At 45.9% G+C, this 25904-nt stretch overlaps 1 protein-coding gene across 4 annotated transcripts in view; it reads right to left on the reverse strand.

Moving 5' to 3' along the window:
- RFTN1 (raftlin, lipid raft linker 1) overlaps positions 1-25563 on the reverse strand; it is a 207719-nt gene extending 182156 nt beyond the window's left edge. The window contains exons 1-2 of one of the 4 annotated variants that reach the window (XM_045503715.1): positions 25269-25563; positions 5840-5992 (exon numbers count right to left, since the gene is read on the reverse strand). In XM_045503715.1, the coding sequence (XP_045359671.1) occupies positions 5840-5984 (145 nt within the window). In that variant the 5' untranslated portion in view covers positions 5985-5992; positions 25269-25563. Of the gene's footprint in view, positions 1-5839; positions 5993-24897; positions 24964-25268 lie in introns of those variants that run through there. The other 3 variants (XM_045503713.1, XM_045503717.1, XM_045503718.1) reach the window with 3 other exon arrangements.
- Between the last annotated feature and the right edge of the window lie 341 nt (positions 25564-25904).

A 25904-nucleotide genomic window follows, 5' to 3' on the forward strand; every position in this document is an offset into this window, starting at 1 on the left:
AGAGACCTAACAGAGCTTACTCACTGTCCCTCTCTAAGTCACATGAGGACACAGCAAGAAAGCAGTCCTCTGCAAGCCAGGAAGAAGGCTCTTACCAGGACCCAACCATGCCAGCCCTCTGACCTCAGACTTTCAGTCTCCATAACTGTGAGAAAATAAATGTCTGTGGTTTAAGTTGCCCGGTCTGGAGTATTTTGTTATGGCAGCTGAGCTAACTAACCAACTCGGAAAACCTCCTGTCTGGTTCACCCATATGTCCTCAGGACGCAAATCTGGCCCCAGGTCAACATTCAGTAAGTATCTATGGAATCAATGAATTATCATCTTATGGTCCCTAGCAGACCCACGGGCAAACTTTCATAATGAAAATGGCACATTAGTTTGAATTAGAGATACAGATTCAGACGTGGAACCAAGTTATCCTCCCTTGAAAACAGACTAGAGCAGCATGGCCCCCACAGAACTCACCATGATGATGGATGTGCTTCGTACCTTTACTGTCCACATGTGACTGGTGAGCACTTGAAATGTGGCTAGCGTGACAGAGGAGTTGAAGTTTTAATTTTACTTAATTTTAATTACTACATTTAAAGAGCCACCTGGCTGGTGGCTCCTGTACAAGACAGCGCAGGACTAGATGGTTGAAGCAAGAATAAAGCCCTGGACACTAGCCTCATTAGGCAGGTGCCAACCTCCCTGGCACCGAACATGTACAAAACACAACTGATTCTCATGGAGCTGACATAGGTAGCTTTAAAGTGGTATTAGAGTGGCCTGGCACAGAGAAGCTGGCAAAACATATGTACAAAAGGGATAATGAGGCACCATTTTGCAGAAATTGTGGTACTTTATGGGCCTCTATCTGTGATGAAACTCTCCAAAGGGCAGGTTCATCCCTTGGTGACCAGAGTTAATTGAAAATTTAAGACCCTATCAAGTCACTCAGAATTGAGATTTTTGGCAGCTTACGTGCTTCACTTTGAGGATCCTGCTGCTTTTCACCTCTGTCAGCCCAACAAGTGGGGTTTCATGTTCCAATATCATCTACAGTAGCACTGAGCTCTGAGCAGGGGACAAACAAAACAGTGTTCACTCTGATTCTGACTTTCGTAAAAGTGCATGACTCCTTCCTGCTTAAGCCACCAGGTGGAAGTGGGCCCACACCCTCCCTCCAACTTGCAATTTGTTAGAGTCAGATGAGCATCTTCTCAATGATAAATAAGCCTATCAAGCGCTACTTAAAAATCTTCGATGGCCAAAACAATATGGGCGAGGAATATCTTTACACCCTCCTACCCGATAACACCAGTTTTCTAACAAGAATGTTCTATTTGGTGTTAATGCCTACTTCTCTAGCACCTTGCAGTATCCGAGGCATAAGAGCTCTGAGGCCCAAGAGATCTGAGTTCAAATTGCACCCCAATCACTTCCTAGCACTGCATCTTTAGAAAAGTTACTTAACCTCCTGAGTGTTGGTTACCCATCTGCCGAAAAGGGATGTGTGTACCCATACACCTCGCTGTGTTTCTGGGAGAATAAAATGACATAAGATGCCACGCAAAGATGAATGCTAATTGGTAATAGCCCAATTGGTAACAGCCCAAACCAGAAGCGACCCAAATGTCCATCAACACATGATGGAAAAACAAACTGAGACACACCCAGATGATAGAATACTACTCAGCCATAAACTAAGAATGAACTACTACACGTAAAACAACATAAATGAATCTCAAAATAAGCAAGCTGAGTGGAAAAGGCCAGACCAAAAAGAGTACATACCACATGGCTCCATTAGTAGAAAATAAAATCAGTGACAGAAAGCATACCGTTGGTTGTCTGGGGACAGAGGGCTGGAAAAAACAAGGGGTTACAAAGGAGCAGGAAGAAACCTTGTGGGAGATGGAAATGTCTTGCCTCTTGATGAGGTAATGGTTTCATGGGTCTGAACACTTTAAATACATGCAGTGTGACGTGCTTAAATTATATTTCAATAAAGCTGAAAAAGTTGGGAAGATGTCCCATCACAGGACTTGGCACATAGTAGGCTCTCAGCAAATGCTGGCTCCATTCTGGAGCAGTAACAAAGGATCCCATTAGAATTTCTGGAAAAGAACTTGAGGGGCTGCCAGGGAAACGAGTCAGCATACGTAACAGGTACTCTGGTTTACTAGAACCCAGTTTTGTAGGACATGCTATTCTCAGCTAAAAAGTGTGCACAAGAAAGACGAAGAGAAAGATAAGCAAGGCTTGATCTCTGCCCTCAAGGAAACACAAATACGTTTAATATATGATGTAATAAAAGTGTCATAAGGATGCTACTGACGAACGACAGGCGTGCATAGAGGAGTAATTGTGATGGACGCAGGTCGGGAGGTACAGTTTCAGGTGGGTGGGACTTTGGCAAGGGCTGAGGGGCGGGGCAGGCTCTGTGAGGCTGGAGGAGGGGAAGCTGGGGTGGGAGGGGGCGGGGCCAGGCCCGGTGTCCTCCAAGTAGGGGAGGGCCCACAAAGGGCAAGGATGAGCTGAGGAAGGTCCTGGGCGCGGAGCGGAATCTCCGCTGCATTTTTCCAAGGGAACCCGCCAAAGGGCTCAGCATAATCAGATTTGTGTTTTACACAAATAGGTCCTATCTAGAGGGCAATCTGGCAATTTATCAAGAGTCCTGACATTCATATCTTTCAACTCAGTAATTCCTGAGGAAATAATCAAAAATGCACACAGAGATTTATGTATAGCACTGCTTATGCCAGCATTATTTATAATAGCCCAAAGCCCGAAATAACTTAAATGTCCAATAAAAGAAGACTGTTAAATAAATTATGGTATGCTGAGTGATTAAATCATATATAGCCTTTAAATCATATTCTGAGAACATATGGAATGACAGGGCACTGCCTCACTATCCACTGTTAAGCTGAAAAAAAAGCAAGACACAAAAATATACATTAAGTATTCATTCAACAAATATTTATTGATTATCTACTATGTGCCGGGCACTATTCTCTAAGTATTGAGGGTACCACAGAGGCTAAAACAGACACAATCCTGAACTCGTTAGAGGAATTCCATCTTCTAACGAAAGAAGGCAGACCACAAGGAAACAAATAACAATAAACAAAATACATAGCAATTAAAATTTTTTTTATGTTTATTTATTTTTAAAAGAGAGAGAGAGACAAAGCACAAGTAGGGGAGAGGCAGAGAGAGAGAAAGACAGAGGATCTAAAGCAGGCTCCAGGCTGTCAGCACAGAGCCTGACACGGGGCTTGAACTCAAGAACTGTGAGATCACAACCTGAGCCAAAATCACACGCTTAACCGACTGAGCCACCCAGGCGCTCCAATATGTAGCACTTTAGATGGTAAGAAGTGTTATGGAGAAAATCAAGAGGGCAAAGGGATGGGGAGTCAGAGATTAGGTAGAAATATATAGGTGGTTATATAGAAATTATATAATTTCTATAGGTGCTTATATAGAAATCTATATAATATATACAGACTATATATATATAGAATATATATATTCTATAAATATATAGAAATTATACAGGTGGTCAGGGAGGGTTTTACAGAGAAGGAGGTTAAGGGTTTGTGCCAAGGGTATATCTGGGAGGATTTCTAGGCAGAGGAAACAGGTAGTGCAAAGGCCCTAAAGAGTCCTGGAGGGTTCAAGAAAGAGCAAGACCAAAATGGCAGAACATGCAGGACAAACATGTGGAGAATGAGGGTGGAAAGTAGATGGTACCACTCAGGGTGAGGGGGAGCCATGGCAGGGCTTTGAGCAGAAGAGTGGCATGATCTGTAGGGGACATGGGTGGACGTAGGGAGATCAGTTGGGACTTGTCCAGTGTTTTCGTAACTTTTTAATAACGGAGGTATGTTCATTTCATAATCACAAAACAAAAGGTCATTCAGTCAAAGAAAGCACAATGCAGCAAGCAGTGTGGGTGCTCTGAGCAGAGTACAAGGTAGCAGAAAAACTAATCAGGAGGTTAAGGGGATAACTTAGATGATAAGTCATGGAGCAGTAGGTACACAGAGGAGGCACATGTCTGTGGAAGTTTCTGTGAGCAAAAATTACTCTTCTTAATAATAAAAGAAATACAACCATGATGCAAAATATATATGTGTGTGTGTGTGTGTGTGTGTATATATATATATATATACATACATATATATATATACATATATATATATGTATGTATATATATATATATATATATATATATATATATATAAAAGAGAAAAAGAATTACCCCATATTCTCAGCTTCCTAACAATTTTTAACATGTTGGTGTATTTCCTTGCAATCTCTTTTCCTATACATGCTTTGGTTTTCTCCTTAATCATTCGACAATGCCTAAACCATTGTAGGCACTCAAATATTCACTGAACAAATAATGGATGACCAAATACTCCAAACACTTTTGTGTTCAGATTTGCTCGTGTTAAGTTAGCTATATTTTCAGAAATAGCTTTAATAGGCTTGGGTGATGCAATGGAAATGGTGGGCAAGGAGAAAGTATGGTCACAGATGCCTAAGGTGTCAAATATGACTGTTTAAGAGGATGGTGGTGACATTATTCATCAAGGGCACCAGCAGGAAGCCAATCTGATGAGGAAGATGCTGGGTTCAGTCTGGGGGACCTAAGGGACCCACAGAACGTCCCTGCAGAGAGGCCCAGCTGCCCATCTCTCTCTCGGGGCTCAAGAAGCAGTGGGAGCCTCGGTGCAGAGGTGGTCTCAGCAGGAACAGAGGTGGAGGCAACACTAGCTGCCCTACTAGGTGCTGAGAATTGTGCTACGAGCTTCTCGCATCTTCCCTCTTCCAGTCTACAGTTGCCCTGAGGGGCGGGTATTCACGTGTTCATGAGACAGAAGAGCACACTGCAGGCCAACTCCACAGCAGAGCCAGACATGAGCCCCCAAATATGAGGGCTTTCCCCACCTATTCTCTTTTCTGTTAACAGAAGCCTAAAATGTACCCAGCAGCCCAGGGAGAAAGCGGCAAGATGCCTTAGTTAGTGCCTGTGTTTGGTCACAACTTCTAGGGACTGCCCTCCACACCAAAAGAATGATCTCTCCTCTTCTGAAAACGTATCTTACATATTTTCTTGCTTACAATTATAGCCTGTTGAGGGTTTTGTTTTGTTTTGTTTTTCATGTGTATGAGTCTTCTCTCCCACTGGGCAAGAAGCTGCAGGAAATCAGGACACGCTGCCCAACTGCCCCACAGCTCCAGCCCGACACTGCGCACGGTCGGGGCTCAGCAACTCCTCTGGATGAAAATGCTACCTCTTGCCCGTCACCCCAGAGCCACCGGGACACTGTTAGTGAGGTGACCTGGATGCCCTGCGGCTCGGATGAGGCAAAGCCAAGCCCAGACGGACAAGCACTCTTGAAAGATGCCAGACAGCAGGCAGGTAACTTTGGAGGGACAGACACAATAGGAGATAAGGCAAAATTTCCCTTCTCCACATGGCTTCCTGCGAAACAGTCTGCAAACTAGCTGGCCCAGGGGCCAAACGCGGCCCACCAGCATGTGTGTACTTTTTGTCTTGCACGTGGTTTTAACGTGTTACAATTTAATTTAGTTGCTATCTTTTCAAAAGTGAAAAGCTGCACATACAAATCTGGACTTCTAAAGGCAGTATGTCTTCAAAGGCCCACTTTTACAAGTTCCTCACAGCCCCTCACCCCGCTCACCTCCCAGGCGTGTCCTGTCAGGCCCCACCAGCCCTGCCCTGGGGGCGGGGGGGGGGGGGGACACACACCTCGGGTGCGGGGCTGAGCTGAGCTCACCCGCCTCCAGGGGGGGCAAGGCCGCCTGTACTCACCCGCACTCAGGGTAGTGAACTCCAGGAAGCGGTATTCGTAGGACACATCTATCTTAGTTTCCACCTGAGGCCTCTTTAAAGTTGAATAGATATTTCCAGGCCGTTTGTCATCACGTTTCTCTAACTTGTTCAATCCGCAACCCATTTCAGCAGCTGCAGCAGAAGCCAAAAAAAAGGACAAGGGGGGGGGGGTGATTTTTTTTTTTTCTGAGATTTTGTTTTCAAGCACCATAGTGTAAAAGACCCCGTACTTCCCTGAAGACTACATAAAGGACCTCAGCCTTTAGGACGCCTGGAGTATAATTCAGTGGATGACCTGAACACCTGAGGAACAGTGCTCAGTACGCAGGCTGGCTTCTCTTTCTGTGAGGACACCATTACCAGGCATCCCGCACTTTTGTGATGACACCAAAAGCCTACTTGCCTTCTATCTTTTTCCCCTACCTGAGGAAAATAATACCTCAGAGCGCCTCAGTTCCACTATAATCTGTACACAGGATTAAAAAATGAGATCTTAAAAGCAACGTGGTACATTATGGTGTCAGCCCATCTGAAAAGAAAAGACAAAACAAGAGACGTGTCGCTTTCGCTGTGGTTGCTAAGAGAGAGTAAGAAGTTGTTGGTACAATTTCTAAACTCCGAAGTCCTTTCTGCCCTCACCAGCAATTATTTAGACAGGAATTTATATTCATAAAACATCTCTTAAAGTAGACGGTGGTATTTTTATCCGCTTCATCTAAAAGTCCCCCTTCCATTCTTTTTTAGACCAAACCACATGAAACAACAGGACGCTTCCACTCTCTTAGAGAGTCGTTTTAGACCAAAATGAAGACTGGCTGAACACTAATAGCAGGCCAAGAGAAACTGGAAGCAGAAATGCACGTGTGTTAGAGTGAAGATCTGTGGCTATCGTTGGAAGGGAAAATGGAGAAATGCTAGAATAATGTGCATATTAGGGTGGGCTGAGCTCCCAGCCTTTCAAGGGCTTAAAAACAACGAAGTTCTCTGTTTATTTAGGCAGAATGACATTCATGAAATGACTTTTTATCCACTGCCCAGACTTCAGCAGAAGATATTCTCCTTTTGTGTGCTGAGCATGACCAATAATTCTTCCCCCTTCTCTGGCGTAGTGGAGCTGCCATTAGAACATATTTCACAAAAATATTAACTGGCCAAGAATATCACAAACAGAAACGTGGTGACTGCTTCCTTTTAGAGATAAGAATGTCCTTTAGCTTAATCCATTCACAAGGTACCCAGCTTCCTAAGGCAAACTGGCAAGCTCCAGAAAAACACAATGAACCTCAAAAAAAGCAGTAAGTGTGCGGGGGAAGGGAAGAGTGGGAGAGGGTGGTGTCGTGACAACCAGGCTATACTTTTTAGTAATTAAAAAAAGTCTGGAAGGATGGATGAGAACAGGAAGGCTTACTTACTCCTTAATAAGGCAACATTAGTGTCCAAAGGGCCAGAGCAGACATGATTTATGTGCAGTCTGCATGAACTGATTACTTGTAAAATACTCTGTAGTTCTGCAGATATAATAGCTGATATGTACAGAGGCTGCATATTTAACTACTAAAAAGCAAGCCAAGGGGCATCTGCTGAGGCAAAGCAGAAGAGAAGTGGACAGGAAGGCTCCCGTGTACTGGGGAACAGGTAAACCTGGCAAGATGAGCACTGTTACCACCAGAACAGACATGGAAATAACCCAGAGACTCACCAAGTAAGTCACTCACACACCTACCTCCCTAGGAAACAATGTGTATTTGGGGCCCTAAAAAAAGAAAGAAAGAAAGAAAGAAAGAAAGAAAGAAAGAAAGAAAGAAAGAAAGAGAAAAGAAAACTCTTCCAAAAGAAAGAAAGAAAGAAAGAAAGAAAGAAAGAAAGAAAGAAAATTCTTCCTCAAAAATCCTCCCATTCTTGTTATCCTAATAAGGTAAATTCTAGCATTAGAGATTCATTCCTTTGAAATTAGAATCACTCTCCCTCAGGATCTCCTTTGAAACCACAAATACCTCCATGGGAAGGGCAACAAATTAAGCTTGTGGTAGCCTCTAACACTTTAGTATGATTTAACATCTTCTATAAAGGACAGGTTTCCTGACAATAGAGAAAAAAGAAGAGAGAATTACCAGGACGAGTAACAAGACTCAGAAAAAGTTAAGGAGGTGGGGGATGGCATGCCAAGAAGCATCAGAAAAATTCTCCCAATTTACAACTTAAAGGTTTCAGTCAGACTGTCTCAACTTGAGGTCTCTGCCCCAATTCACTCCAAAGGGCACTGTGCTTATCTCATAGGATATGACAAGGCCATGGGTAAATCATCTATGTGGTCTGACACAGAAAAGATAAACAGTACCAGCCAGCAGCAAAACTATAATATCGGTGAATCCTCAATGTCTCAAACTTTAGAGATTAATTTCTTTGGAATACGCACAATGCCAGTTAAGCAACTGCTTTTATAGCATGACTCTCTTCGGGAAGGAAGACATATGAAGCAGTTGTGAGCCAATAAAACCTTAGTGTCAATTTGTTTTTCTTACTCTCTTGTGTTGAGGACCCTACCTTATTCACACCCGGCACACCTGTGCTCTGCCAACCCCCAACCCCTGTCAAAATGGTAAAGATTTTCACATCATTCTAAAATTCTCTATTACAGTGGGGTGCCTGGATGGCTCAGTAGGTTGAGCATCTAACTCTTGATTTCAGTTCAAGTCATGATCCCAGGGTCATGAGAACAAGTCCCACATCGGGCTCTGTCCTGAGAGTGGAGCCTGCTTGGGATTCTCTCTCTCTCTCTCTCTCTCTCTCTCTCTCTCTCTCTCTTTCTCTCCCCCTCTCCCTCTGCTCCTCTCCCCTGCTTGAGTGCTCTCTCTAAAATAAAGTAAATAAATAAAACTATCTATTACAGTCCCTACTATGGCTCAAACCAGAAAAATCTAGCTCACACAATGGAGGAAAAATAAGATAGAACAGCGCCTGATGGTACTGTTTACTATGTGAGGTTTCAAAGCTCGTATTAGAATCCCACAAGGGGCCTGGGGCAGGGATGGGTATGGGCCTTTAAGGGCAGGGAGAGGTTGGAGGCAGAGGGAAGAGCGGAGGGAACTGCCAGATGCAGGCATCTGGTGCTTGGTGTGGCTGAGCATTCCCTCCGACATTCAGGGAGCATCTCAGTGGAAGCGCATCGGCCTCAAGGGTAATAGGGCAGAAGGTAAATGGTAAGTGTAATGGTTTCGAAATATGGCCCCCAAATCCTTTGACACTCCTGCCATTGAAAGGTGGGGTCTATGTCACCTCCCCTGAATCTGGGCTCCACAGTTGCCTGATCAATACAATATGGCAGAACGGCACTGTGCCAGCTTCTGGACCCGGACCTTCAGAAACTAGGAGCACATACTTCTTGATTCTTGGGATGCCGACTTTTGGATCCCAGCCACCATGCCATGAGGGAGCCCAAGCAGCCCCACAGGGAGGCCCATTTGGAGAGGAACCGACAGCCAGCACCAACTTGCCAGCCATCTTGCTGGTGAGCCATCTTGGAAGTTGAGCCTCTGTCTCGGTCAAGACGCTGACACTGTGTGAGGCAGAGACAAGCTGTTTCCACCAAACCCTGCCCAAACTGCAGATCCCTGAGCAAAATACACCATTTTTCTGTTTCGAGCCTCTAAGTCTGGGGATGATTCATCATGCAGTATATAACTCATTCACCAAGTTTGTTCAAAAACCCCATGGCCTGCTGCCTCCTCAGTAGACTACCAGTCGAGATGGCCTGCATTTAGAGGTTCTGCTTTAGCCACTCGCCCTTGGAAGGGCATTTCGGTTGTTTCCAGGCGATTATGAATAAAATGGCTATAAACATTCATGCAGGGGTTTTTAAGAGGACCAAAGGTTTCATCTCTCTAGGGTAATACCTAGGAGTGAGATTTCTGGGCTGTGCGGTAAGTGCAGGGGTCCTGTTAATGAATGATGCTTCCCTTTCCACACTCAGGGCGGCCAGATGCTGACCCCAGGGGAGCCCTGGCGGAAGGGAGACCCTCTGAGAGACTGACAGATTAGCCCTTCTACCTCCTGCTTACTCTGCAGCATCAGCTCACCGGGTGGAATCGTGAGAGCGGTGCTATTCCTGGCTCTTTCTCCTCTTGTTGTTGTCTATTTCTGTAAAGGACACATGCTAAAAATCACTTATGTGTGATGAGATTCTCCCGGTACTTTATCTGTGGTCCATTCAGCCCCCACAGCTCCACCCTTCCATATTCCTACGGTCACGTGAATCAAGTTAGTCATTTCATGTGTGAGTGGATCACTGACCAGCTTTGATTATATGACAGTCATACAGGAGATTTTTTCTTTTGTTTCCACCTTTGTCTTCCCAGGAGACATCCCTGCACCTATGAGTATGGGTCTCTCAAGCATCAAAGAAAGTACCAAGAAAAACCTTCCAAAAGCTCTTCAAAGGTAAAGCAAAGAGGAGTCTTTCCCCATTCCTGTGGCGAGACAGTGGGGAAAGAGCCAAAATAAACATACAGTTCTCAAGTAGAAATTGACTAAAAGTAATTAAGAACTGGCTGCTGATTATGGAGGAAAGTAAGGTAATCACTGGGAGGTTGAGATCCCAGGCTGCAAGGAGAGGACATTAGACGTTGCAAATGATCAGAAAGCAGAGATCCCTCAAATGGTGACACTCTGGAAAACCAACGCTTTCCGGATCAAACCCAGCATGAGGTGTGCCTTTGACACATGGGAGGCCAGCTTCATGCAGAAACTGTCAGCTCCATGAGGGAGGGAACTTTTCCAAGTTCATGAGTATGTGCATGCATTCATTCATCACGCTTTTATTAAGGTCTGCTTTGAATCTGGCCCTCAATTAGGAAATATAAAAATGGGAAGACCAGGCCCTGGTCTCAAGGAGATCAGAGGTAAAATGAGTAGAAAGACAATGAACACAGCACATGGTGCAGCGGGCTGGCTGTTCTGGAAGGCTGGGCAGAGTGCGGGACATTCACAGAAAATCTCTGTGATATAAAACAAAGAGTACAGGGGCGCCTGGGTGGCTTGGTCACTTAAGCATCCGACTTCGGCTCAGGTCATGATCTCACGGTCCGTGAGTTCGAGCCCCGCATCAAGCTCTGTGCTGACAGCTCGGAGCCTGGAGCGAGCCTGTTTCGGATTCTGTGTCTCCCTCTCTCTCTGCCCCTCCCCTGTTCATGCTCTGTCTCTCTCTGTCTCAAAAATAAATAAACGTCAAAAAAAAAAAAAATTTTAAAACAGAGAGTACATCGCCACAGACTTGGTTCCAGAAAAAGCTGATCAGCAATGGGGCATGATACCCTGTGTCATTTTAAATGTTAAAATCTTAAGACTTTTATTTTAAAGTATTTCTAATTTGTTTCTGAAATGCTTCCCAACATGCCCATAAGACAACTAGAAAACCACTTCAAGAAAAATCACCACCTTGGGGTACCTGGGTGGCTCAGTTGGTTAAGCGTCTGAATTCAGCCTAGGTCATGATCTTGCTGTTCCCAAGCTCGGGCCCCACGTCAGGCTCTGTGCTGACAGCTCAGAGCCTGGGGCCTGCTTCAGGTTCTGTGTCTCCGTCTCTCTCTCCACCCCTCTCCCATTTACACCCTGTCTCTCTCTCTCTCTCTCTCTCTCTCTCTCTCTCTCTCTCTCAAAAATAAACTCTAAAGGGGCACCTGGGTGGCTCAGTCGGTTAAGCGTCCGACTTCGGCTCAGGTCATGATCTCACCGTTTGTGAGTTCAAGCCCCATGTCAGGCTCTGTGTTGACAGCTCAGAGCCTGGAGCCTGCTTGGGATTCTGTGTCTCCTTCTCTCTCTGCCCCTCCCCAACTTGTGCTCTGTCTCTCTGTCTCTCAAAAAGTAAATAAATGTAAAAAAAAATTTTTTTAAATAAACTCTAAAACAAAAATAAAAAAAAAAAAAGAATCACCACCTTAAAAGATTATTTTTCAGTGAGGGTTTCTAAAACCTCAGTTTAAAGGTTCATTTTTACTATCAACTGGTGTACATGCATTTAAATAATGGGGCAATAAATGTAGTTATATTTTCAAATACAAATTAGTTTCATTAAGAGTGAGCCCTCATTTACCACACTTGCCGCTAATCTGTGGCAGGACCGTAAAGCTAATTTTTACAATTGCCAACAGCTCATGACAAGCAACCAGAGATGGGGCAATTACATGCAATGATGCTGGGTCAGCTGGCAAACTCATTTTTTATTTCCACACTCAAATCCCGTATTTGAAGCCTCAAGCATGTTTATTACATCACTCAGTCACCCAGAGTAAGAACTGATGATCCAAATTAAGACATTTTTACATGACAGGAACATCTCTCTCGCCCCAGAAATGTAAATGGAAACTTGAAAATTCAGAGGGTGTCAAATCTTGATACCCTAGAAACACAGTCTACGACAGAAACCCAAGGAAAACTATAATTTACTCGTTGAGGGATGGGCGAAATAGGTGAAGGAGGTTAAGAGGTACGAACTCCCAGTTATAGAGCAAAAAAGGCAGGGTGAAACGTACAGAACAGAATACAGTCAATAACACTGTGATAACACTGTATGGGGACTACACGTATTGTGATGAGCACTGAGTAATGTCTAGAGTTGTAGAATCAGTATGTTGCACACCAGAAAATAATACAACACTGTATGCCAACTATACTTCAATAGAAAAATGTACCTGTTCAAAGTGTTCCTGATTGGATGGCAAATATAAAGAATAATCTATATGAAACAGTATTATTTCCATGGTACCACTTCTTCTAGGTGTGGGTGTGTATAAATATATGTTATATACATTATAATATATATTAATATATAGATATGTACATATAGATGTCTCCACCTTTAAAAAAGGTGTTTTTTTTTTTGATGTTTATTTATTTTTGAGAGAGAGACCGAGTGTGTGAGGGGGGCAGGGGCAGAGACAGAGGGAGACACAGAATCTGAAGAAGGATCCAGGCTTCCAAGCTGTCAGCACAGAGCTCCATGCGGGGCTTGAACTCATGGACCGCAAGATTATGACCTGAGCTGAAGTCGGACGCTTAACCGACCCAGGCACCCAGGCGCCCCTCCACCCTCTTTTTTTAACTGGTAAGACACAGACCACAATGTTCCCAGAAATGTCCTCGGGGTCATGGGATTATGGGTGACATTCTTTATGTTCTGTATATTTTTCAAGTTTTCTGTGCTGCATACACATTATTTTCCTCATTGAAAACAATAAGAGGTTCCAAGATGACCCTGAATAATCCTCCCGGCATTCACGAGTGGTCCCCACCCACAGTGACTAGGGCTGACCCATGTAGCCAGGAGGGCACTGCAGAAATGATGAGTGTGGTTTCCAAGGCTGGGTTACAGTGTTGTGGGTTCTACCTTACCCTTTCTTGGATCCCTCACTCTGGGGACAGCCAGATGCCACAGTATGAGGACACTCTAATAACCCTATGGAGAAGTCCCAGGACAGGGAACTGAGGCCTCCACCCAAGAGCCAGCACTAACTCAACACCCAAGTGGAAGCAGATCCTTCAGTCCCAGCATGGCCTCCAGCCCAGCCCACGTCTTGACCATAACCCCATGAGACACCCCAAGTCAGAACCACCCAGCTCAGCTGCTTCTGGATTTCTAACCCACAGAAACTCTGTGAGATAATAAATGTTTATTGATGCTTTTGGCTGCCAAGTCTGGGAGTAATTTGTTATATAGCGAAAGATAAGGAATACAAAGAGTATTTACATCGTCAAAGGAAAACACTTGCTTACCATCCCCCACCCACACATCTCAGTCTGGGTCTGATCCAGACCACGTTTCTTGCCCTCCGCAGTCCCCATCACAAACACCCTTCTTCACTAAGCACAGCTCCCTCCCAGAAGAACCTGCTGCTCCAAGTGTGGAGCACTTGAGCCAGCAGCACCAGGATTTCCCGGAACCTATGAGAAATCCAGAATCCCAGGCCTGCAGAACTAGAATCTATATTTCAATGACAAGTGATTCATTAACTTCTGAGCGGCAGTAAAGTTTGAGAAGCCCTGAGCAATGGGTTTCCCCGGCTGAAAACTCTAAGGGATTCTAACCGGCAGCCAGAGGTGAGAATCAACAAGCTAGGAACAAGTCCGGTTTTCCTCACTCCGAATCCTCTCCAGTCTCCTTCACCCCAGCCTCAGCCAGGCCCAGAATCCTTCTTAAGCCTCTTGGCCAGGGCTGAGAACCCCAGTCGAAAACATGGCCCTGCGGACCCCCTTGATTCCACATCTCCATCTCTTGAACCTCTTTGTACCTCCGATGCCCTCTTCCCAGCCTCACTGCTGTCCTCCCAAACACAGGCACACCCCTAAATTTCTATCCCCAGCCCTCATTCTGTCTCACTCTCTCAAAATCATTTTCAGTATAAACCACTTCGGACGTATAGATGAAGATAACAAAATGAGACATCTCTGTACCCAGCACCAAGATTTAACAAATGCTTACATTTTACTTTATTTACTTCACATCTTTTATTTTTGAAGAAATGAGACCTTTTTTGAGAAAGAGAGAGAGAGAGAAAGCACGTGCGTGAGTGTGGGAGGGGCAGAGAGAGAGGAGGACAGAGGATCCAAAGCCCGCTCTGGGCTGACAGCCAGGAGCCCAATGCAGGGCTGGAACTCAGGAACCCAACTGAAAGATCATGACCTGAGCCGAAGTCAGACACTTAACCGACTTGAGCCACCCGAGTGCCCCCAGAAATGGGACTTTTGAAATGCGGTCCCCATGCCCTTCCTTTCTCCCCTCTTCTAACTCTGCTTTTCCTGTAACACCCACAACAATACATGGCAGAGGTTCTGAGACTTTCCCGTTTCACGGCACCTTTAGCGTCTCCGTATGTTTTCCACGGCACCCCCCCCCCCCAGCTAAAAGTAATACTTACAGTTCCACTTACGAGGTAGTTAGGTGCAAACAACATAATAATTATTCATGTCCAAACAACTTATTAGCCTTTTGGAAAAAAAAAAAAAAGCAGCACACAAAAACTGTAAGAATGAACCTTTTTCTTTCATTCCTAAGTTATCACAATGACTTACTCATGGGATGTGTGCATCTCTCGGGCACCACACGACCTCTCAAACCCTGTAATCACACTGGACGCCACCATCCTCATTTGCCTGTTCCACAAAGCGGTTTCTTAGCAACCACCAACACGCAGCTTCGTAGAGATAGGACATCATCAAAAGGAATGCGGTGCTGTCTAACCTCATACTGTAAACTACCCACAGACAGTAGTTAGTGTGCTATCTAACATGTCGAGTGCCACTCTGTTCCCCTCATTAAAAGTAAAAAGCCCTTTTGCCCCACCCTCGCTAGTTTGCTGTGGTACCTTGGGGTGCTTCAGTACAGAGTTTGGGAACCTCTAATATGTGGTAGTGTTGTATATGCTCGAAAAAGGCACATAAATGCTGTCGTCTCTGCCTTAGCCCACATACCCCTCTCGTGGGCCTTGCTTTACCTGCTCTGGGCAAAAACCTTCCAGTCTCCCTCCCAGCCTGGTGAACTCCAGGTGAACATGCCCAAGGACCTGTTTCGGTACCTTAACCTAGAACTTTGCCAACACTCTCAATGAATATGCTCCACAGGGAACTCGACACCTTGCCCATCAAGGCCTGTTCTCTCTCCTATGTTTCTTGCGTCTGTGGGGAGTTCCCCTGTCCTCATAACATCCAGGCTCAAAACACCAGGCAGCAGTCTGCTCCTGCCACTGTCCTCACTGCCACAGCCGGCCTGGAGCTGAGTGCTGGCGGAACCCTTTCACTCCACCACCTCATTCTCTGCGCCGACCCGCCCACCCTGAGGATGGTCAGAGGACTTCCTTGGTCTCTCATCCACTAATTCCTATCCTGGGCTAATGCTAGAGCAACCCTTCTGCGCCCTACAAGTGGCTCACAGAGCATAAGAAACATATACTGCCCAGCTTGGAGTCCTTAGCCTCAACCTCACCTCTAACCTCCTTCCTCCCCAGTCCCTGGTTGTTCCTCTTCAAGTACCATGGAGTCAGGTTATACGGGGCTAGTGCTACCTTTTGTACACACTGAACATTCTCCAGATACCATTCCTAGTGGAACCTCCCCCTGACACTCTTTTCCCTTCCATCTTGACCCTCTGTCTTAGGGCTCTCCATAGAAACAGAACCAACAGGATAGTGTGTGTGTGTGTGTGTGTGTGTGTGTGTGTGTAGGGAGGGAGGGAGAGAGAGAGAGAGAAGGCAGGGCAGATGTGTTTTAAGAAACTGACCCTCAAGTGATTGTGGGAATTGGCAAGTCTGAAATCTGCAGGGCAGGCCAGCAGGCCAGAGACCTAGAGAACAGTTGATGTTACAGTCTTGAGTCAAGCAGTCCAGAAGCAGGATTCCTTCCTTCTCGGGAGATTTTAGACTTTTCTCTTAAGTCCTTCAACTGACTGGGTGAGGCCCACCCACATTATGGAGAATAATCTACTTTACCCAAAGTCTATTGCTTTAAATGTTAATCACATTAAGAAAGAAACATGGCCCACAGCAACACCTACACGTTTGACCAAAAACTGGGTACCATAGCCTAGCCAAGATGACACATAAAATTACCCATCACATCCTCCTTTATTAAAGCACTTACTACACACAAAGCACCATTCCAAATGCTGAGGATACTAAAGCGATACAAAAGACATTAAAAAAAAAAAAGGGACAATGCTGCCCTCATGAAGGACCTTACCTTCAGGAGCAGAGAAACAGACAATATACAAATAAAAATAATACATGAAATTCAATTGTAAAAGTATGTTAGGTGTGCCTGGGTGGTTAAGAATCCGACTCATGGTTTTGGTGCAGGTCATGATCTCACGGTTCATGAGATCAAGCCCCACGTCAGGTTCTGTACTGATGGCACAAAGCCTGCTTGGGATTCTCTCTCTTCCTCTCTCTCTGCCCACCCCTGCTCATGTACTCTCTCTCTCTTTCTCAAAATAAATTAACATGAAGAAAAAAATTTTAGGGGTGCCTGGGTGGCTCAGTCGGTTGAGCGTCCGACTTTGGATCAGGTCATGATCTCAAGCCCCCTGTCTGGCTCTGTGCTGACAGCTCGGAGCCTAGAGCCTGCTTCAGATTCTGTGTCTCCCTTGCTCTCTGCCCCTCCCCCATTCACACTGTCTGCCTGTCTCTCTCTCTCTCTCTCTCAAAAATAAATAAATATTAAAAAAATTATTAAAAAAAGGAAGAAAAAATTTTTTAAAACTACATCAAATAAAGAAAAACAAGGCAGGGAGGAGGGATAGCAAGCACGGGGGAAGATGCAATTTTTAAAAACAGGATGATCAGGGAAGGCCTTACCCAAAAAGTGATGTTAAGCGAAGTCCTAAAGAGACCATGGGATAAAGGGGATGGTATACCAGGCAAGGGGGTGGCAAGTGCAAGGTTCCAGGACCTGCCTGGGGAAGGTGGGAGGGGGTGGCTGCTGGTGGCACATGAAATCAGAGAGGCCTGGGAAGGCAGGTTGTGTGGGCTATGCAGGTGGGGGTAAGGACTCCCTGAGATGGGATCCCCTTGAGGGTTTCAAGCCAAGGGGAGACACGATCACTCTGGCCATGACTGATGGTGGAAATGGAGAGACCAGATGATGATGGGGTATGAGCAACAATCAAATTCTGGATATATTTTGAATGTAGAAAATGGGACTTATTGGTAGTTTAGAAATAGGGCATAAGAAAAAGAAGGCATCCAAGCCACCTCTAGGGCCTATGTATGACCTGAGCAACTGGAAGGCTGCAGGGGCCCCTTCTGATCTGGGGATGGCTATGGGAGGAAGACACGGGCTTGTTTTAGATGTGTTAACTCCACTGGGTAGAGGTGTGGGGTAGGCAGCTGCAGGGACCAGTCCCGAGCTCAAGGGAGAGATCTGGAGCTTTCGGTAATGCCTCATCTGTCCATGTGACATCCAACTTCCCAAAGGGAGCAATCATCTCTTCTTCATCCCCAACAGCAGCTATCCCAAGGCCCTGCTCCAACAGATGCACAATAAATATCTACTAAGCCAACATCCTTTAAGACTAAGACAGACACTTATCATCTGGCAAAGGATGGAATATTTGGAATATCTGCATGTCTCTCTCAAGTTCACCTTCTTTTTTTTTTTTTTTAGTTTTATTTTTTTAATTTACATTCACATTAGTGTATGGTGAAACAATGATTTCAGGAGTAGATTCCTTAATGCCCCTTACCCATTTAGCCCATCCCCCCACCCACACCCCCTCCAGTAACCCTCTGTTTGTTCTCCATATTTATGAGTCTCTTATGCTTTGTCCCCCTCCCTGCTTTTATATTATTTTTGTTTCCCTTCCCTTATGTTCATTTGTTTTCTCTCTTAAAGTCCTCATTTGAGTGAAGTCATATGATATTTGTCTTTCTCTGACTAATTTTGCTTAGCATAATACCCTCCAGTTCCATCCACATAGTTGCAAATGGCAAGATTTCATTCTTTTTGATTGCTGAGTAATACTCCAGTGTGTGTGTGTGTGTGTGTGTGTGTGTATACATCTTCTTTATTCATCCATCTAGGGACATTTGGACTCTTTCCATACTTCGGCTATTGTTGATTGTGCTGCTATAAACATGGGGGTGCATGTGTCCCTTCGAAACAGCACGCCTGTATCTCGTGGATAAATGCCTAGTAGTGCAATTGCTGGGTCATAGGGTAGTTCTGTTTTTAGTTTTTTGAGGAACCTCCATACTGTTTTCCAGAGTGGTTGCACCAGCTTGCACTCCCATCAAGTTCACCTTCTTCAAAACATAGTACAGGGGTTGGGTGCACACGGTCTGGAGCCAGACCGCCTGGGTTCAAATCCCAGTCGTTACTTGCTAACTAGGTAACTTTGAGGAAGCCACTCAACTTCAGGTTTCCCAATTATAATATGGGGATATACACACAATCCACTGGCAGGGTAAATAAGTTAATATTGAACAGGACTTAGAAGAGCTCAGACACATAGAAAAGGCAGTATAAATGTTAACCATTATTAATATTATTACTGGTATCAGTTGTTATCCTTTGTAAAGATTCCTTTTGACCTGCCTATGGCCAAAATTACACCTCACTGCAAAGGGTGCTTATACAGTGTTCCGAGAAAGTGGAAAAATTCCAAAAGCCCTCTCTAAATTACAGAAGTGTTTAAATGAACAATCTGATTTCTTGTACTTGGTATTTCTGAAATTTGGTAATACATGATTCAGTCACATTCCATTAACCGCCCTCTGTGATTAGCCAACTCTTTTCCTTTTTAAAAAATTTTTTTAATGTTTATTCATTCTTGAGAGACAGAGACAGAGTGCAAACAGGGGAGGGGCAGAGAGAGAGAGAGAGAGAGAGAGAGACAGAATCCGAAGCAGGCTCCAGGCTCTGAGCTGTCAGCACAGAGCCCGATGTGGGGCTCGAACCCACTAACCGTGAGACCATGACCTGAGCTGAAGTCACGCGCTTAACAGACAGAGCCACCCAGGCACCCCTAACCAACTCTTTTCTTATCCATCTTTATGGATAAGGTCTACTATAATAATTTCTTCAAACTTAGCAATTTGGCAGCCATTCCATAAAACTTGAAGGATTCCTCAGGAATCCGCAATTCCTCAAGATGAAATACAAAGTAGGAAATTTCAACACACACACACACACACACACACACACGGATGGAAGCTGAAAATCCTCTGCGAAAAATAAATGCTCACCATCAAGGGGGTCTGCCTACAGAACAACAAAAGGGGACATTTTAGTTATAAAAGCCAGATGGTTTCCTGGTTGAAAAAGTGTGAAAACATCCAATACGGTTACACAAAGTAACTTAAGAGTTGGTCAGTATCAGACGAGCGAGGCAACACACAGCTGATGTGGACTTTCCACCACTGGCTCGCCTTGGTGCCCCATGACACCTGAGGGCTAGAGTCCCCTCTCCTTTGAACCACAGAAGAAGGGCAAGCCAGGGCACTATCCCCCTCATCGTCTGGTGCAACCAGGACACGGAAGCTGCCGGGCCCTCTCCAGCACTCCCTATGCCACAAAGGCAGTCAGACCCAGGAAAACTCCAAAGCAAAGCCCTCAATACCCCCAAACAGTGTCTCCTCCATCTCAGTCTTGGCAGGTAGCCATCTTGCGTAGAATGTGACCTGATTTTCTAGCTCTTTGGTTCTGGCCCCGCTGAGAGCCGATTCTTCTTCCTGAATTCAGCCCAGGTGGGGAGTAAGTCACACAAATGCATATTTAAAAGCTCAACCGAATTCTTATTTGGAGAGCAAGGAATTAACAAGGCTCAAGCAGTGGCCATCACTTGCTTGCTGTACCGATCTTTTCACAGAAAGCATCCTAGTAAAATATGCAATGATAATAATGAAAGGCCCTTTGGGGGGCCAGGAGAAAAGGGAAACTCAAATTTATGTCGAAAACTGAATGTGAATGGGAAAAAAGATCACACACATGCAAAACCTTTAAAAGGTAAACATAAAAGAAATGTCTGGCTAAATTTATCTCTTTGTCAGTGAAAAATAGCCTAAGCCTTAGCCAAGGGTGTTGCCAACTCTTCAACTAAAGGAAAAGGGAGAAATGCTTACTATAGAGCAGCACTATCAAATAGGGCTTTCAGCCATGGTGAAAATACTCCACCTCTGCACTATCCAACTCCAATGCCAATAACCACATGTGGCTCTACAGTACTGGAAATGTGGCTAGTGACACTGAGGAGCTGAACTGCAATTTTATTTCATTTTAATTCACTTTACATTTAAATGCAAATAGCCACATGTAGCTGGTGGCCACTGAACAGGACAGCTCAGCTACAGACCCTCAAACTCAACAGCTGGCAACATCTTTCTTTTCTTCCAATAAAACTAAAATCGTACTCAACGGACAACATCGTAAATTGTCACCAAAATAATCAGTATCTCTATACAGGCCTGGCTGCCCCAAACCCAGAAAGCAGAAAAGAAAAAGAAATGATTCCAGTGTGTCATTTCTTGCAATGCTGTTGTGCCCTACCCAGTTTATGTTTCTACTATACCATGGCCTCACGTTTTTGGAAATCTTTGCTTATAGACGTAAATCTCCTTTGCAAAACCAGAACATCACAGTCTCTTCCTTACATCTAGGAAACACGAAAAAGTCAACTTAGGGCAAGTTACTTAACCTCACTAAGCTTCAGTTTCCTCAAGGCTAACATGCAGATAAGAATAGTACTTGCCTCTCATGTGGATTAAATCCAAAGAACGCACGTAAAGTGCCTAACAGTGTTGGCAAAGAGTAAGCATCGGGGGGTTAATTATTATTTTGTTAATAATACTGTAAAATCTGTAATGAAATAAGAACAGTGCTACTAGAATGGAAGTTTACGGTTGGCAAGTCTTCTGAGGTGGGAACACTTTGAACCTGTTTCCCAGGCTATGGTTAAGTAACCTCTAGTGAAGTACATCTTGGGGCCCTGACATCTTGGCACTCACTGTCAACCTCCAGATGGGCAATCACCCAGACGGGTACCATCATGAGTCACCAGTCATCGTTTAGCCAATGTTTACTGTGCCCCCATTCTGTGGCAGGCACTGTCCTAGGCTGTCAGATCAGAACAGTCCCCAAACGGGGCAATGTCTTGAGACTCTATACTATCTGTCATCTGAGCCCATTGAGACACCTTGGCCAGATGCAAATATTTCATTCTGGGGTGGCAAGCAGTCAGGGAGGCTCAATTCCTATTCCTAAATCAGTCCACACTGGGTTCGGCTGCTGGTCCACAGAATGGGACTAATGGGTAAGAGGACCTGAGGGGAACCGACCCATTTTCTCAGCCAGGACGACAAGAGGGTGTCGATAGGTCATGTTTCTCACTGACAGTCCAAATCACTTTAACAGGAAAGCTGTTTTCTGAGCCTTCAAAAAGCCAAATCTGATCTGCCTCACAAAGCAAACACAACCGCGTTCAGCAGCCAGCTGCGCAAGCCGGTGAAATCCAACGGGAATCTCCTCCACCAAGTTCACATCAACTAGACCAATACGTCAGAAATCCCCCAGGAGTTTCTAAGCAGAAGTGTACTGGAATTCTGTGGGGTGTGGGGGTTATTTTTCTTTATATAGAAAGCACTCAATCAATCTTCTTTCACAACCAAGGGTACATTCCCCTGTGGAATTCCCTTCTCTGAAGATCTCTACAAATAAAATATTTGTCTGATCATCTGCAATAATTTAAGTGTAAACTCATTCACTGGCAGAGTCAGGGATTTCTTACAGCTGCTCCACCTATGAAAACAACGTGTCTCGCACTGTCTCGAGCGTCCAATTTCTGTACCCTCTAACCCCCAAACACAGGTCAAACCATGCTCTTGACTTTGGGATAGGAAAATAGGGTTGTCGTATCTGGACTCCCATACTTGTATTCTTTGCTGGTGGGACTGTAAAATGGTACAACCGTGTTGGAAAAAGATCCCGCAGCTTCTTACAAGGTTCACATCCACCTCTTCTATGACCTAACGATTCCACTCTTAGGCATTTACCCACAAGAAATGAGAACGTATGTCCCTAGGAAGACTTGTCCACAAATATTCATAGCAGCTTCATTCACCATACCCCAATAACCTGAGACTGACTCATGTGTCCATCAACTGGGGGAATATGTTAGCAAACTGTGATATGGACATATCCTGGAATATAACTAAGCAATAAAAAAAGACCAAAATACTGACATATACAACATGGATGAATCTCAGAAATATGCTGAGTGGAAGAAGCTTTACACAATACTGCATAATTCCATTTATAGGAATTCAAGAACAGACTAAACTAACAGTGGGAAACAATCAGCAGTGGTTGCCGCTGAAAGGGGGAATGGGGATGAGGAAACTTTCTGAGGTGATGGTAATATTTTCTATCTTGACAGAGACTAGGATTATACAGGTGTACACATCTATCAAAACATTATGCAAACATGACTCTCAACATTTGTGCATTTCAAAAAAAAAAATTTGTGCATTTCATTATATGTATATAAATTTTACCTTAGGGGTGCCTGGGTAGCTCAGTCAGTTGGACGTCCTACCATCCGTCTCGTCATCCGTTAGTTCAAGTCCCGTGTCGGTCTCTGTGCTGACAGCTCAGAGCCTGGAGTCCGCTTGGGAATCTGTGACTCCCTCTCTCTCAACCCCCACCCACTCACGCTCTGTCTCTCTGTCTCTCAAAAATGAATAAACATTAAAAAAATTTTAATTTTACCCTAAAAAAAATCACGAACATATAATGAACTCTGAATAATAAAATGTGCACTGAACTGTTTAGAAGTGACCTATGCCAATGTCTGTAACTTACTTTAAAGGGCATAAAACAATAAGCTGGGACTGATGGAGGGATGAATAAATCGCCACATGTGTAATAAAGCCAATATTGCAAAATTACACCCTAGATATGTGTATTTGGGTAGTTACTGTTCTTGCAAGTTGTTTATATTTTTTAAAAATGAGATAGGTCAGGGAAAGAAAAACTCATAGTGCCCTCTCCTTAGCCCACCAAGTTAGAAACTTGACAAGATACCCATGCCCACCAAGCCATGGGCCCACATAGTTTCAATTCTGCTGCAGAGTGAAGATTGGAAGAATACAAGTAGCTTTACAGGAACTCACATCACTCATGCCAAAGATTTTCTGCCTGTTTCCCTACAGACAAAGCAATTATTTGAATGGAAGCCAAAAATTCCTGCTCAAGAGGGAGAAAAAGAACTCATTCCCAATTTGTTCTCTTTCAATTCCTGCACCAATCTATTAGCGAACTGCACAACACTCCACTTCCATTCGCCCCAAGTCCATTAAGTCAAAAGACTAACAAAGAAAAACCAACCCAGCCACATGATATACAGAGGATAATGCCCCAGCTCTCAGGGCCAGAAACCCCACTGAAGGCAAAAGAGGATGCAGAGTCAGTCTGAGGTTCAAGTGATTTCAACTGAGGTTAGCACACACGCACCAAAGAGACCTAAACAGCTTGTTGCTTAACCCCTCCGTGGGATTTGGTGACATCTGGGGTCACTTGAACTTGGTAGGGAATTCAGCTGTTCAGAGATACAAATTAGGAATCCTGGCAGCCAGGGACACGTGGGGTGCACAGCGTGCCCTACCCACAGGCTCAGAGGTCACCCACATTACTCCCGCCTTCCTTCCTGGCATGGCCTCGGTTATCCTGAGATGACACACGATGGCAGGGGCTGAAGACGCCTAGTCTGACTGCGCGCCCAGCATCTGAAAACAGCTGTGCCGATTACAAGAAGGGACTGTTGCTGGAAACCCAGAGCGGCCACTCAAATATAGAGATTTGTGCCGGATTAAATATATATATATATATATATATATATATACACATACATACACACACACACACACACACACTTTGTTTAAGTCCCCCCAACAAACTCTCTGCCACTTTTCAGTGTGTCCCTGGGGACCACCCACAACCACATAGCGCAGCTAACTAAGCATAAGCAACTGGAGGCAACAGGGAGCGTGCCTGGGTTTAGCACTTTGGCCTCCACGCGGTTCTCGCTGCCAAAGACAGCGATATCCTAGGTCAAGGGCACGGGCTCTGGTCAGGGGGAAGGGCGAGTGTTGCATGCCTGACAATCGGTTTTCTGAAATGTACGTCACTATCACCCCGCCAAGACCTGACCTACCCTGGAGTCCCCTGAGCCTAGGAAAGCGGGTTAGGACGAGGAAAGAAGTCCCCTTACAGAAGGGGAGATGCCGTTTTCAGCGCTGGGGACTTCCCGTGCCCCGAGTCTCTGTGCCTCCAGTGGCTGTGGCGCTTCCCCTGGACACACGGCAGGTCTGCTCCCATCTATCCAGAACCCCTGCGCCAGGAACAAACCCACCTCCCAGGGCGCACGCAAAAGGGCGGCTAGAGGCGCCTCCACCCCCTACCCCCACCCCACCGCAGCCTCGTGCCTTCCTGAACCTGGACTGCGTAGCCGGCTCCAGCCAGATCTTTGCCAAGGACCCCCTGCAGCAGTGTCCCAGACCCACCTGTAGCCTCGAAGCTTCCCCTCTGCTTCCTTCTTAGGCACCCCCGAGCCTGCAGAGTCCACGACCCCTAACAAACTGCTCTAGGGTGCCTCTCCCCATTGCGTGCCACGGATGATTTGATTTTTTTTTTTTTTTTTTTTTTTTTTTTCAAAAAAAGTTGGCCAAGAGCGTTGCGAGTCGTGGATCGCCGCTGACCCATCCAACCCCGGTAGGGGATGTGGTGGTGGGGGCGGTGGCCCTCTGGCAGCCCCGGCAACCTGCAGGGAGGCGCCACGCGGAGCTCCTCCTGCCCGCCCAGGTCCCGGTCCGCGGGGCCAGATGGCAGGGCCTGTGCCCGCCTACACCCCAAATCTTGCCGCGCGCCCACCTACCGTTAGGGACTGGCTGAGGAGAAGGCGCCGGCGCGGGCTCCCTGAGACAGCGTGTTCCGTCCCGGGAGGAAAGTTTGTGCCATACAGAGCAGGCGGCAAGGGGAAGGCGTGGGCACCAGTGGGTGGGGGCGGGAAGCGGCTGCGCGGCGTGCGCCGGTATATGTCCCTCCCGCGATCTGTGCGTCCGTCCCTCCGCGGAGCCCGCGGCCGCCGCGCTCCCGCTCGCTGCGCCCTGAGCCCGGCGCGCTCCGGCTCCAGCCCCGACGCGCCCCCGCCGCCGCCGCCGCCGCCGCCGCCGCCGCCGCCGCGCGTCCGCCGGCTACACTTCCTCTTCCTCTGAACTCATGTGCAAAATATGCTGCGCTGCATCTTCGGGGGAGCCGCCGGCCCCTGACAGCCGCCGCGGGAGCAGCGGGCCCGCCCCGCGCCCCTCGGCGCCCTGCACCCCCTTGACGCCCCGCGCCGCTGCCTCCACGCGGCGGGCCACCTGCGCGCGGCACACGCCGTACCCCACCGTCGACCCTAATGCCCCTCCGCGCAGAGGTCCAGGCGCCAAGACCACTCCCTCGACCCCTTCTAACCAAGGTTGTATGAGGCTAGAGTGCGCCTAGGGGACTGGGTTCTCTAAATATTTGA

Source organism: Leopardus geoffroyi, chromosome C2 (assembly GCF_018350155.1).
Source record: "Leopardus geoffroyi isolate Oge1 chromosome C2, O.geoffroyi_Oge1_pat1.0, whole genome shotgun sequence".
NCBI lineage: Eukaryota > Metazoa > Chordata > Mammalia > Carnivora > Felidae > Leopardus > Leopardus geoffroyi.